General features: G+C 37.4%; 1 protein-coding gene across 3 annotated transcripts in view; it reads right to left on the bottom strand.

Annotated features, from left to right (window-relative positions):
• Nucleotides 1-15,061, bottom strand: part of dab2ipa (DAB2 interacting protein a) — a 217,478-nt gene that overhangs the window by 20,151 nt on the left and 182,266 nt on the right. For all 3 annotated transcript variants that reach the window (XM_056463984.1, XM_056463982.1, XM_056463983.1), the window contains exons 8-12: nucleotides 13,409-13,553; nucleotides 9,063-9,299; nucleotides 7,205-7,406; nucleotides 5,650-5,828; nucleotides 1,907-2,798 (exon numbers count right to left, since the gene is read on the bottom strand). In XM_056463984.1, coding sequence (XP_056319959.1) covers nucleotides 1,907-2,798; nucleotides 5,650-5,828; nucleotides 7,205-7,406; nucleotides 9,063-9,299; nucleotides 13,409-13,553 — 1,655 coding nt within the window. The remainder of the gene's footprint in view (nucleotides 1-1,906; nucleotides 2,799-5,649; nucleotides 5,829-7,204; nucleotides 7,407-9,062; nucleotides 9,300-13,408; nucleotides 13,554-15,061) is intronic.

Genomic DNA, 15,061 nt, shown 5'->3' with positions numbered 1-15,061 from the left:
ATTAGTGCATATGACATGATTAAATATCATATTAAATACGACATGATCTTTTATCAAGATGAAAAACCAAGTACACATACCAAGTAAAGCCAAAACATTTGTATTTCCTGGTGGCTGGCAGTAAGCACAGATCATAAACAATTGTACAAATGTAACAAATAAATTTTCAAATGAACTTTTCCCATGGATGATTTAAATAATTTTAGGTAATTTTAATTTAGTTCTAATGCTGCGGTACATTAAAGGTGTAGTATGCAAATTTCACACCCAGTGGTTGAACTAGGTATTGTGTTCTTGGATTAAAACAAACACAATCGCAGGTTGCCAGATTGAGGACCAACAGGAGCGAGTATGACTATGGAGCCTAAAGTCTGAATTAAGTTGTGTTCTATATAAAAGCAACGGTACACAATACAAGAAATATTCTCCATATTAAATGGAGTTTTTGTTCTAATCAACACTTCAAATTGATATATTAGAAATGGCTTCTATTTCTTGCAGCTGAACAACAGAAAACTGACAATGATCACCTCAGGTACACCTCATGTGCTTTATTCAGTGTTAAATGCTAATAACGTGAGTTTGAGTGCCATTTTACATGACATTTATTGGCATACTACTGAAAGCAGCAGCAGATAGTTCACCTCAGATCTTGAAAATAAAATAAACTGTTTGAAATTAAACTTTAGAACTGTGAAATAATGCAAATGAACACATATCAGTGATTCAGCATCTACATTTAATAATGTTAAAGAGGTTTAATATGTATTAATCAGATTATAAACCTTACTATTTCGTGATTGAGTTCATATTCGGTGCTACTGAATGCTGTATTTAAATTTCTGTTGTGTTGGATCTGGTGCAAACAGCCAATTGCTTATCACAGCAAATCTCGTCACGTAGCATGTTTTTAGGACACAGGATTACAATGTGACCTGCCCACCTAATGATTACATTCATAATATTTATATTATTTGCTAATTGATAACCTCATGTGGAACTATGAATCTGCGTCTCATTTCGGAGTCTGCTACTGTCCACCGGAAGTCGCATTTCAGTCAAGGGCGAATGCTTTGAGAGCCTTTTTGAATGAATGAATGAAATACGCGGTTTTTCACCAAGGCAACTCAGGCTGCTGAAATATAATTGGCTAAAGTGGCAGAGGGTGGGTTAAATGACCAAAACAAAGACAGATGTTCTGGGATCTCAAAGCAGAATATCTGACTTCAGCATTATATTTCTGATAACCAGGAATGTTCACTTGGCATGTTTCTTAAATATCTGCAAACATATTATGGTATTTTTTATGCTTTAGAAAAGTCAAAAACATACAGCACCTTTAAGTGTAAAGTGGTTATTTTTCTTACACATTTGCTTTTAGTTAGATGTCTGATGTGTAATTGCAATTGGGCCGAGAAGGGTATAAACAGAGGTCAGAGCCAGGTTCAAATGGGTTGGTCAGCTCCAAGTGGGTAGGACTTGAGCTCCAAGAGGGCTGTACACCTCCTGGAATTTTCATTTATTTAATATCTTGTATATAACATGGAGTCCAAGCTATTGTGTTTTATGAATGTCTACACTTACCCTAACCCTAAACCCAACTTCACCGTAACCTGGTACGTTTTATTAATGTTTATGTGGTACCTACACCTCCCACCCTAAATCCAGCCTTATAGCATCGCAAGTCCCTCCCACCTAGAGGTCTGCAGGTGAATGTAGCCATAGTTACATGATTGGGTAAAACAGTGCACAAGAACCATACCTAATTGGTATAGTATCTAGTGACATCATCGCACAAGGTCACAGCAACCATACTCGGGACATTATGGCTTCAGTTTTCAATTGTGGAAGGAAATAGAAACATTTATAAAAACGGCAGGAAAAAATTGTGTTAAAATGGACTCACTTGTTTGTGTAGTGTGCGCTGCTTGGATTCTGGACTGTCCCCTTTGGAGGATGAAGACTGTTGCCTCAGTCTGGTGCCGCTGCTGGGCCAGTCAGGAGATGATGACATCATACTTCCACTGGAGGGCCGGGGATAGGGAGCGGTGTTAAGCATGTTTGGTGGAGTGCGGCCTCTTGTAATGGCTGGAGGTGGTTGGTCTATCCGGCGCTGTGGGCCTGCACTGTTCTGCCGCGGTACATTGGTCTGGTGTTGGGTCTCTGTAAGTGACAGCTGTCGACGTGTAAACTCTCCAGGACGTTGAATAAACTCATCCCCACTACTGCCCCCTCCACCGCTCGCCCCTGTGCTGGACTGGCTTATAAACGGGTGCTTTGGCCCCACAGTAGCTGCTTCCTCTGCATTACTGCTGATGGAACTCTGGCATTCAGATCCTGAGTCGGCCACTGCACGGGGTGACACGGGCAATCCGGCGGCCATCTGGTACACAGGGTTCTGGAAGGAGAGCGGGGCAAGCAGCTGGGACCTTCCTGGGGCAGACTCTGTGCTCGGGGTGGTGGGGGTCTGACCTGCTCTTCTCAGGGTTGGACCACTGGGCATGTTGCCCTTTATGGTGCGGGTGGTCCACATTCCTGCGCTCTGGCCAGCAGACGTCTGGCTGTCATTGATGGGGTCACTGAAGGAGGTGTTGGCAGCACTCTCCAGAGATCGGCTGTCCTGCAGGTCCACCATTGACAAGCTCTTGCTGCCGTTGGGGATCTGAACATCTGGCTCGTTGGCCTCAGAGTAACTGGAGCTGCGGGCGGGTGACGGCTGAATCACAGAATTCCTTGTGACAAAGAACAGGTCCTTATTTTCGGGGGTTGGTGAGGGCAGTCGAGTGAAATCCACCAGCCTGTCCAAGAGACGACAGGACAAAATGAAGATCACAGATGGTTTTCTTTTTTTTTTAAATTCATATTAAACATATTAGCTAGCTCAGGGGTGTCCAACTATTGCAGAGTTCTGCTCCAATCAAATTATCTAAAAGTTTCTAGTGTGTCTAAAGACCTTGGTCCCCTGGTTCAGGAATTGTTTCAGTTTGGTCGGAGCTAAACTCTGCAGGGCTAGGTCAGAAATCCCATATTGTACTACCTTACTAGGCTTCTCTCAAAATGTTTAGCTGTAATTAATTGCTGAAACTTTTATCACGATATATGGTATCATCAATCTATTGAGCTTCAAAAAGATTAATGTATAATGATAACCAAAAATACATACTGTATTATTTTAAAGCAGAGATGCCCAAAGTAGGGCCCACAGGCCAAAGTTGGCCCATGGTAAACTTAGACTTGTCCCACCATCCCATCAGAAAAGAGTGGAGCAGAGGTGGGAATGTGGAATGAGAATGTGGTTTGGCGAATACTTGGACAGAGAGTTTAACGTTAACGAATTTACCATTTGTTTGTTTGTTTGATTGTTTGTTTTATTGCTGAACAATAAAATAGCCAACTGAAATTAAATGTTTTAATTAAATGTTGTAAATAAATCAGACTTTTAAAATGTAAATACTGCCACTTGACAGATGCACAAAACATCCGTGAGCAAATCAAGGCAAAGGCAGGAGCAGCTCGACTGTACTCAACATTGAACTCCATTGTGTTATAAATGAGATAGTTTTTTTTTTGTCATTTTCTACATTTTCTAGTTATTTAAATAAATTAGGAAATTACCCATGGCAAAATTGACTGAACATTGACCAGCCCTGGTCCAGTTCGAAGAGGTGTGCCAGAGTGCGGTTCGGCTGTGCTTTGGAACGGTGCACTTGTAGTGTGAGTGCAAAGCATGCTTGAGCCCAAAACTGAAGACGCGACATCACTTTTAAGGGACTGTTTCATATGAATTTATTGATCATTCTTACTTTTTAATGAACGCAATTGTCATAGTTTATTACAGATGCAAACCTTTTATGATAATTTATGAGCGTCAAAAGTTGTGGATCTGTTTGGCAAAACATTTGACTGTGTGTCACTGCACCCCAAACGACTAAAAATAATACAAATATAAATATATATAAATAAAAAATAATAATATAAATATATAAATATAAATATATATATAATAATAATACAAATATACAATATAACTAAAGCAATGTCCACTGTGCTGAGCGAGAGCGCTTCTCTCTGTTAAACTGAACAGCACGTCGTAAGCGTGCTTCGACTCGAATGCAATGTGAGTGCAGGCCGTCGAGGGAGAGGGTAGGGGGACAACCGTGCTTAGCAAGAGTATGACCAAAGTGTCATTAATAAACTTTAATGCATAAAAATTCACAGTATGAAATAGGCATATTATAGGTATGTTAAAGTTAAGTAAACAATAAATCTGAAATTTATTAATTACTAACTAAGCATTAACTAAGAAATTAACATTCCTAAGATTAATAAATACTTTTGTGGTTGTTATTACATCAACTTTAGTTAAATTAACTGATGGAGCCTTACTATACAGAGGTAGTGAACAAATATACTGTATATATACAAAGATACATCTCTATACTGTAAAAAGTCACATTATTTCAATGACAAGACCAGATTAACATGCAAAAATGTTCATGTTTGAAATCAAACCTCCTTTTAAGTCTTCAAGCATTGATGAACAACCACTAATAAAACAGTCAGAATATTCTTAAAAAGCACTCTAAAAGTTTAAATAATAAATAACTATTATTCACTGTATTTGGAAGTGCGGCATATCAATATTGATAATTTTCTTTATCACAATAGGTTAAATTACTGAATAGCAGCATAAATGTCTATTCTTTACTATACAGAATATTTGACAAATGGTGTTCAAATAATTAGTAAAAGTATAGTCAAAAACAACCCTTGACCTATTACTTTCAGGGAGTTTTCTCTAACTCCAGAGACCCCAGGAGAAGATTTAAGAATGACAATGAAGCAATGCATCTTGTGCTAGGACACATAGCAACATGGGAAATGTACAGTATGTCCAAATTTAATACAAACATTCAAAATTTAAGCAACATTTTAGAAGTCCCAAAACAATTGCCTATTCAAAATAAATACCTACATTGCAAGAGAGCGTACAATTCCTACGCAGCCCATGACACAGCTGACCTAGCTCATTTATATGGCTAATGAATGTGTGCTAATATGGTAGATGTCTAAACACTGACACACAAATGTCTTTTGATTTAAAACTATGTAATAAATCTCTATGATCCCAGTATAAGAGAATAATATATGTATAAAGAGATCTGAGAGTACTTATTAAAACATGTGCAATCATTACTAGAAGCAAGTAGTCTTCTCTGAAAGTGATCATTGGAGCAGCAGGGGGTTTTATATCAGGACACATTTTCACATCTTCAATTTTACCCTATTCCACAACAGTATGATGATGATTTTACTAGCTTGCAGTTTTCTTCCCCCAGCTCAATTTACATTTCACAGCGTCACATTCAAGACATTCACCTAAATATAAAAGTGCTTTAAAAGTCTTTTCCTCATTTCACAGACTGCCACAGCGAATAGCCATCAACTCGCATGGATCACATCCCAGAGCCCACATAATCTGAAGGCTTTAGAGTTTTTTTAAATGTTTATTCATCTTCTGTGACCAGTTACTCAGTTTAGAATCTAAATAATGTAAAACCTAAAGACTTTTGAATGGATATCTGAAATATATTCTCGGCTAAAGGTGAAATTCTTGCAACGTAAGATTATTGCTTAGCCTAGACTTACCCTGTGATCTCACTGTCCATCACCATCTTCTGCAGACCGGTGGACAGGCTGCTGCTAGGGAGACTAGGTGACCCGACACGCTCAGTGGGAGATGGTACAGGGGCTCCGGTGGGATTCGTCAGGGCTGAATTCACATCCCGCAGGATCCGAGCTAAAGGTCCCAGCTTGGTGATGGTAGTCTACAACACAATGGAGGACTATGACTGTCTGTAAACTATTAGAGCAGTGTGAACTCACAGTGGCATCATACATACTATACAATTTTAGCATAGACAAGTGCATTTAAATATGTAAGTAAACTGCTTTTCCTAATGTTAATTTAGAACAAGTTAATTTTACTGTGACGAAAGATTTGTTCTTTAACCTTTTATATGGCACTCTGAAATAAAAAACTTGTACGCGTAGTGTTTTACAAGACTTTAGAACTTGGTGTGACTTAAAATTCATTGATTCAGTCATTATCTCTTCGGCTTAGTCTCTTTATTAATCAGGGGTCGCCACAGCAGAATGAACCGCCAACAAATCCAGCATATGTTTTACGCAGCGGATGCCCTTCCAGCTGCAACCCATCACTGGAAAACACCCATACAAACTCATTCACACACATACGCTACAGACAATTTAGCTTACCCAATTCCCCTATAGTGCATGTCTTTGGACTTTTGGGGGAAACCGGAGTATTTCACATACAGTTGGTCAGAATTATTAGCCCCCTGTATATTTTTTTTCACCAATTTCTGTTTAACGGAAATATTCTTTTACATAATAGTTTTAATAAATAATTTCTAATAACTTATTTATTTTATCCTTGCCATGATGACAGTACATCATATTTTACTAGATATTTTCAAGATACTAGAATTCAGCTTAAAGTGACATTTAAACACTTAACTAGGTTCATTAGGTTAACTAGGCAAGTTATGGTAATTAGGCAAGTCATTCTACTGTATAATGATGGTTCATTCTGTAGACAATTAAAAAAAAAACAGTGATTTGAAAAATTGCAATTGAAAAAAAAGGGGATAATAATATTGACCTTAAAAAAATAAAAAAAATGTAAAACTGCTTTTTATTCTAGCCAAAATAAAACAAATAATAAAACATATTATAGGAAGGACTGCATGGTGTTCTGTGTGGAGTTTGCATGTTCGCATGGGTTTCCTCCGGGTGCTCCGGTTTCCCCCTAAAGTCCAAAGACGTGGTACAGGTGAAATGGGTAAGCAAAATTGTTCATAGTGTATGTGTGTGAATGAGTGTGTATGGATGTTTCCCAGTAATGGATTGCAGCTGGAAGTGTATCCGCTGCATAAAACATTTGCTGGATAAGTTGGCGGTTCATTCCGCTGTGGCGACCCCAGATTAATAAAGGGACTAAGCCGAAAAGAAAATGAATGAACGAATAAATATTATAAGAAATACTGTGAAATATTTCTTGCTCTGTTAAACATAATTTGGAAAATATTTGAAAAAGAAAAAATAAAATAAAATCACAGAAGGGCTAATGATATTGACATCAACTATACACTTTTCCATTTGTTGAAAAGCAAACACTTACCTGATCGAGCTGTGAGACTGCTTCAGACAGGAGAGAATGAAGAGAAGAGAGTTCACGGCCCAGGTCAACATAACCCTCAAAGCCTGCTGTGTTAGAGATGGTCTCTGGGTTGGAGATCTCCAGCAGGAAGCGCTGCATGTTGGTCCATTCGTGCTCCAAGAACTGATTCATGAAGGACATGTACTCTTCCTTACTGCCAAACCTACAACATAAAACACAATAAATTGATTTTTTTTGTGATGAAATCTGATAAAAAACTTGTTTACATGTTATGTTTACATAATTAACCACAAGCATAGGAGTAGTATTGCTCATTATAATATTGACATAACCATCATGAAAACAAATGATGTTCACTCTTTGTTAGTCTTGCATGTGTTATAAAGCACTTCTGTATTTTATAGATGCAAATTTTCTAAAGTGACATAAACATTTCACTTTACTTCATATGGTTATGATTTAATTAGTGCTGAGCTAAGATTAAAACAAAAGCTTGTATTGACATAATATACACTCAACAGCCACTTTATTAGGTACACCTGTCTAACTTGATTTTCACGCATAACCATCTCTAGGGTTTACAGAGAATGGTCCGAAATAGAGAAAATATCCAGTGAGTGGCAGTGCTGTGGACGCAAATGCCTTGTTGATGCCAGAGGTCAGAGGAGAATGGCCAGACTGGTTCCAGCTGATAGAAGAACAACAGTAACTCAAATAACCACTTGTTACAGTACAACAGAGGTATGCAGAAGAGCACAACACGTCCTTGAGGCGGATGGGCTACAGCAGCAGAAGACCACACCAGGTGCCACTCTTGTCAGGTTAGAACAGGATTCTGAGGCTACAACTGGCACAGGCTCACCAAAATTAGACAATAGAAGAGTGGAGAAATGTTGCCTGGTCTGATGAGTCTCGATTTTTGCTGCGACATTCGCATGGTAGGGTCAGAATTTGGCGTTAACAACATGAAAGCATGGATCCATCCTGCCTTGTATCAACAGTTTAGGCTGCTGGTGGTGGTGTAATGGTGTGGGGGATATTTTCTTGGCACACTTTGGGCCCATTAGTACCAACTGAGCATTGTGTCAACGCCACAGCCTACCTGAGTATTGTTGCTGACCATGTTCCTCTCTTTATGACCACAGTGTACCCATCTTCTGATGGCTACTTCCAGCAGGATAATGCACCAAGTCATGAAGCGTGAATCATCTCAGACTGGCTTCTTGAACATGACAATGAGTTCACTGTACTCAAATGGCTTCCGCAGTCACCAGAGTTCAATCCAATAGATCACATTTAGGACGAGGTGGAACAAATCTGCAGCAACTGCGTGATGCTATCATGTAAATATGGACCAAAATCTTTGAGGAATATATCCAGTACCTTGTTAAATCTATGCTACGAAGAATTAAGGCAGTTCTGATGGCAAAAGGGGGTCCAACCCGGTACTAGTAAGGTGTTCCTAATAAAGTGGCCGGTGAGTGTATGTGTGTGTATTATGCATATTTATGTATATGTGATACACACACATAATGTACATAGAAATAAAACTATACAAAACAAATACAAAAAAATTTTTACTATACAGAAAAAAAATATTTACATTTATATAATTTGTTTCATATACATATACTAAATATAAATAACCATGTTCTCATATATACTGTATGCATGTGTGTGTATATTTATATATCAATAATAAATATACACAGCACACACACATTTATAATGTCAAAACAAACTTTTATTTTGGATGTGATTAATCACAATTAAACTTTGCCCAGCACTAGATATAATAAATTGCAAGTTTTTTCCAGTTTTCCATCCACTCTTACCTCGCTCAATAAAAAACACTCACTTGGTGAAGTTGGCGAGGTTTTGTGTGACTTTGGCGATGAGTGTGAGTGTGCGGGCGGTGCGGTCATCTGGATATTCCTGCATGAGGCTGAAAAGTGACGGCGACATGATGGCAGGACACAGAAAGCGCAGGAAGAGTGAAGCGCTGATCAAGCGTTCACTGATATCCGGCCGTCCTCGGCTACTGCACTCCTGCCGCCACGACGCAAACACTTCCTTGAGCTCCCGAGGAAACACACTAGAGAGAAAAGACAATAATGTGATTGATCAGAAAACTAAAATCTGTTTTAACCCTTTAACTTCCACTTTAAGTGTTTTAATTGGTAATACTTTATTTTGATGATCCAATTGAGTATTAGTAGAGTGTCTGCTTAATATCTGTTGATGCTGCTCCTTCAACAGACATTTAACTGACTATAAGAAACTTTGCAAGTACATGTCAACTTACACTAACCCTAACTCTAACCCTAACCCTAACCCTAACCTCAAACGGTCTACTTATAATCTAATGAGAATTAGTAAATTAAATTCAACAAACGGACCATCAAAAGTGTGACCTTTTATTTTTTGGGGGTTAAATTATGTTCCTGAAGCCACTCCACGCAAATGTTTTAACTATAACCTATGGACAAAAGGCTAACCAGGTAGTTACAATGCCAGTTAAATGGTTAAAAAAATGAATGCAGTTAAGAAGTGAGAAATTAAAATTCACATAGAGTCTGGATGAACTGGAAGTTGATGAAACTTATTTCAATATGTTGATGTACTACTGAAACTGAATTTTGAGTAGGGGACAGGGCTTTCTTTTTGCACATCATTCCCTCATAGCAAATTAACAGTAAGAGGGGTGTGATTAAGAATATTGTGAAACTGATGTCAACAGAGAAAGTCCGCCACTCCAAACATGGAAGAAAATGGTCAGACTTTGATTAAATATTACCAAAACTTTTTTTTTCAGTGAATTAACTTGCACAGATTAATTATTCACCTTCAGTCTAACAATGTAAACCAGCAAAATAAACATTGCAATCTTTGATTTCACATGAACTTGAAACTTTTGACATACTGTATACAGTACATAAGAGATACAAATAAAAGTCTCCTGTATGTTTCAGAACTCAAACTTTTCTCATTAGTCTAAAACCAGCTTAATTTGAAGCCAATCTGACAAAACTACAGGTTTACATTATAGTACATAATAAATAATAAAACAGTATGGCTTAACTCACTGTTTGTTTAGCTCGATCCAATGATTCATGATGTAGTTATAAAAAAACAAGAGAAGCAAATGCAGGTCTATGCAGAAATCAAATGCTGATGATGCTCTAAAGACAACAAGATTTTACATGTCTTACTTTTGATCTCAATTTCAGAGAGTGCAAATGAACTTTATTTTTAATGAAGCTCCAGACCATGTCAATTAAAACTTATTGCTTTGTTCACTTCAACTTACTGCAAATTTGTTTACAAGTAATGTCTTACTCGATGCTTGAATTTCATAAAGTCTGAAACTAAACAATGTAGTTGGCATTGTAGCAATTACATTGGATACAAGAGTAATGTTACACCAGTAAGTAACCTTTTAGAACTATCCCCTATTGCTTTTTCTGTCAGATCATTGGAGATGTGCTGAGTTTTTATGTGCCTACCCTAAATTAATGCCCATCAATGAATGAGCTCAAAACAGGACAGAAAATAACAAAGTAACGCATTAAAATAATCTATTACTGTTTTTTTATGTAAAAATATATAAGTGGACATCAGAGAACAGTATAAAATAAACACAAAAAGGCACTTCCCCTCTTAATATATTCCAGATGCTTCCAATAAATGTTAATTTTAGCTGAATCTTTAATAGTTGATAGTAACCACAGCTAAAAATACAGTACACGGGTTTGGAACAACACGAGGGCAATAAATGCTGACTGTAAACCAGCACTAGTGAGCTGAAATGTTGTCTAGCACTGCTGAGTAACTGTTTAACAACAAACAGGCCGAACACCAACAAAACTCCCACCCGCTTCAGCATTCCCACATCGCATCACAGTCACTGTGTGCATTTAATTAAGTGTTAACAACACGGGACACATCGTCTCCCACAACGCTTTCACTGCTACCCCCTTAAACCGTTACGTCCGCCTTCAATTTTCACATCAGCACCTTAAGGACGTCTCCTGCTGCGGCCTACAGCTCACCACAATCTGCCGTTTAAGTTGCTCTTTTTTTAAAGACAGCGAAACATAAAAACTATAGCGCAGTGAGACACAACAAGATTCAGTTTAAGATATCCCTAGAAGGAAAAATTGCATTCCTCTGGGATATCCTGCACCAGACCTTTGCAGGGGAGGCTAATTTCATTTCTCAGCATGCTTCTGCAGATACTGAATGTAGGTGATGACTGAGGAATAGCACAGTCTCTGAGAAGACAGATGGAGACCTCTCACTTCGTAATAATTTTAGTATGCCAGACAGGCATCATGGGCTTTTTGGACAAAAGACCAAATTGCCTTTCATGATGTGCATAAAATTAAGAAACTAAAAAAAATAATAATATAATATAACAGGGGAATAGGTATTATATATGAGCAATATCACACGAGTAGCAGAGCTATGTGGTGATGTGGCTGTGTATCGGCACTGGTCAGATGCCACATCGCACTGCCACAAGTGTGATATCGAGTTTATACAACAGTTCAACGACATAATTATGTGTATAAAAAAGAAAATCAAACACGGAGAGTCTCAAAAACCTGTTGTAAGAGGAACTAAGCAGTTGCTCATTCACCAACGCCATTTTAGAGCTAGTATTTGAATGATTCTCTAGTGTAATGTCTAAAGTGAAGACAAAACAGGTGATTTTGCTCACATTTTTGAGCTTGAACGGCATGAAATGCCATCAGTCTACAGAGATATCTCGAAGTATTTCTCTGTTGCAATCGGGAGATCGCAAGAGAGAGATTGACTTAGAAAGTCCTTAACCTGTTTAATAATGATCTGATCAGCTGCAGTTTTTAATTGCGCTGGTTTTCTGAAAGCTGAAAGGGCATCCGCTGGGTAAAACATATGCTGGATAAGTTGGCGGTTTATTCCACTGTAGTGACCCCTGATAAATAAGGCACTAAGCCGAAAGAAAATGAATGAATGAATTTATATTATATATAAGGATCACAGTGCAGCTCCAAAACACGAACTAACTGTCGTTTTATATATTTCAACTATTTTAAACTACCAGGTTTAAACCCATGCAAATATTTTAAACATTAATGTAGATGCTTTACTTTCATTTCATATGCTTTGTACATAAATTAACAGACACCAAAATGATGTAAACATATTTCATTTATGTATTTTATCTACTTATATTTTATGTTGACATTTCCTGCCAACAAATGCTCTAAATGATAATATTCTTCTTATTACATTATTCCTCTATTTGTATATATGTAGTAGTCAACATCATCAAAGTTGTTCTAAAACTATTGAACAAACCTCATTCATGCCTTAGGACAATTTTGGAAAACTTTCTTCATCCACCTCAAATATTGACTACTGTACACTGAATGCATTATCGACCCAGCAGCATCCAATATTGGTATTAGCCATGTTGAAGGATTAGTTCACCCAAAAATGAACATTCTGTAATTAATTACTCACCTTCATGTTTTTTTAAATACTCTGATACCGTTGTTCATCTTCTGAACACAAATTAAAATATTTTAGATGAAATCTGAGAGCTCTCCACAGTCACCAAGAGTCAGAGATGTTCGAAGTACAGAAAAGAAACCAAAAACCATGTGGCTTCAGTGGTTCAATCATACAAAGCTCCAAGAACACCTTTGTGCACCAAATAACCTGTTAAAACAACATCACGCATGCGGTTGTACTGCCTGAAGTAAACACACACCATGTCCTAATGCGTGAGAGAAGATATAAGCAAATAAAGTTGAAATTACAGGTAGTTTGGGCACCCAAAAGTGTTCTTGGAGCTTCTTATTATTACATTTTGAACCACTGAAGTCACATGGAATGTTCTGACCATCTTTTTGGTTTATTTTTCTGGACTTTGAGTGTGTCAGGACCATCGATTTCATCTAAAATATCTTAATTTGTGTTACGGAGATGAACAAAGGTGTCAGAAAATCAGAATGACATGGTGGTGAGTAATTAATAACAGATTTTTCATTTTTGGGTGAACTAACCCTTTAAAGTGTTAATTGAAGATGTTTCCTATAGAGCAAATTCCTCTAAAGGGAGAAGCATTTATAGGAAATTGCTCTATTGGACACATCTGCTTTCCTCTGTGCCGTGTGCAATCTCTGATATGAGAGGTGAATTTGATGGAATTACCAGTAAGAGTTGATGATCTTGCAGAAAGCCAGCTCACAGCACATCTTCAGGTTGCTCTGGTGCTCGTGCAGGTCACTGGAGGAGCATTTAGATGGATCCACCTCGCAGTTCTCGTCTGACTCATACAGGGCTTTGATGAACTCACCTGGGATAAATGAAAGTAAATGTGGAAAAACCTTATTTAGCACAGACAGAGAGCAGCTTGCTGCAGTACTGTACTGCTGCGTAAAGGATAAGTCGCATTAAAGGGCACCTATTTTACACGCTTTTCAAGATTTAAGATAAGTCTTTTGTATCTCCAGAATGTGTCTGTAAAGTTTCAGCACAAAACACTCATCAGATTATTTTATTATACCTTTCTGAATGTTGGAATTTTCTGCTCTGAACACTATGTAGCTGTTTTTGTGGCCTGTGCCTTTAATGCTAGTTCTCCCCACCCACCATTCCCTCGTGCCTGTCAGAGTGTACCTCAATCTCCGGCTCAGCTGCGTCCGATAAACAGCACAGTTACAGACATGAAGAAATACTACAGTAAGAACTTTTACAATGATTATTTGATTTTTAAAAATAATAATTTTTCAATGATTATTATTGATTTGTTGCGGAGTTAATGCAAGCCTTTCTGCAACGATGAGTCACACAGTGTTGTTACAAAGTTCACGAACACACACACAGTGCGCGCATTTAACTTTGCGCTGTTTTTGCATGGCATCTATGGAGTATATATGGAGTACTATGGAGTAAAGATATCTGTTATTTTGATGTACAAAATAAACCTGATTTAAAGCCCAAAAACCGGGATTGAAGCGTCTTCTTTTATTATTGTACTGAAATGCGGCTGTGGTGATAAAGATGGTAAAACCGTTATAATATTTTACAAACATGCACTGTTTTAAAAATGTGTTAAACTTGTAAAACTCATTCTTGATCACATTTGATGATGATTGATGATCACAGCGAGCCAAACAGATCTTTTAATCCCAGTTGCTTTGTGCACATCCGTTCTGTCTTGTGGATGTGATTATACATATACTACGGAGGCATGTTAATACGCTGATGTCAGTCAATTTGGTGGGTGGGAAAGCCACACTCCTACATTACATTGCGGTGGGCCTCAAAATGGGAAGGATTTGGATCCTATTTTAACATCAGGAAATTAAAAAAAGAGACTTATTGTCTTTATATCAGCTCAATATGACTGTGGATTAGGCATGGGCCGGTATAGGATTCTGACGGTATGATAACCTTGGATAAAAATATCACAGTTCCATGGTATCACGGTATTGTTATTACAGCTCTAAAATATATTCTTTTTAAATGTTGGGGTAATAAAAACAACAATTTTTTCACCTTTAAAAACAATATATTTTATTTTTGAAAGATTTAAAGTATTTTGGAGCAGTAAACTTGTCAGGTTAAATAATGAAAATGAATCATTGACTTCTGCTGTCTTCATTAGTTTCAAAAACACAGATTTCTTTAACATTTAAAACAGCATCTTTGGATATCTTTTTCTGCTGGAGATACTATTGTTCTAAAAAAAAAAAAAAAAAAAAAAAAAAAAGGAAATAAAAAATCTTACACATAAGATTTTTTATTAAAATCTCACACATCTTTTCCAACCGCGGTATACCTTGAAAACAGCTATCGTCC

Source organism: Danio aesculapii, chromosome 8, assembly GCF_903798145.1.
Source record: "Danio aesculapii chromosome 8, fDanAes4.1, whole genome shotgun sequence".
NCBI lineage: Eukaryota > Metazoa > Chordata > Actinopteri > Cypriniformes > Danionidae > Danio > Danio aesculapii.
This window is presented reverse-complemented; position numbering and strand designations above follow the sequence as displayed.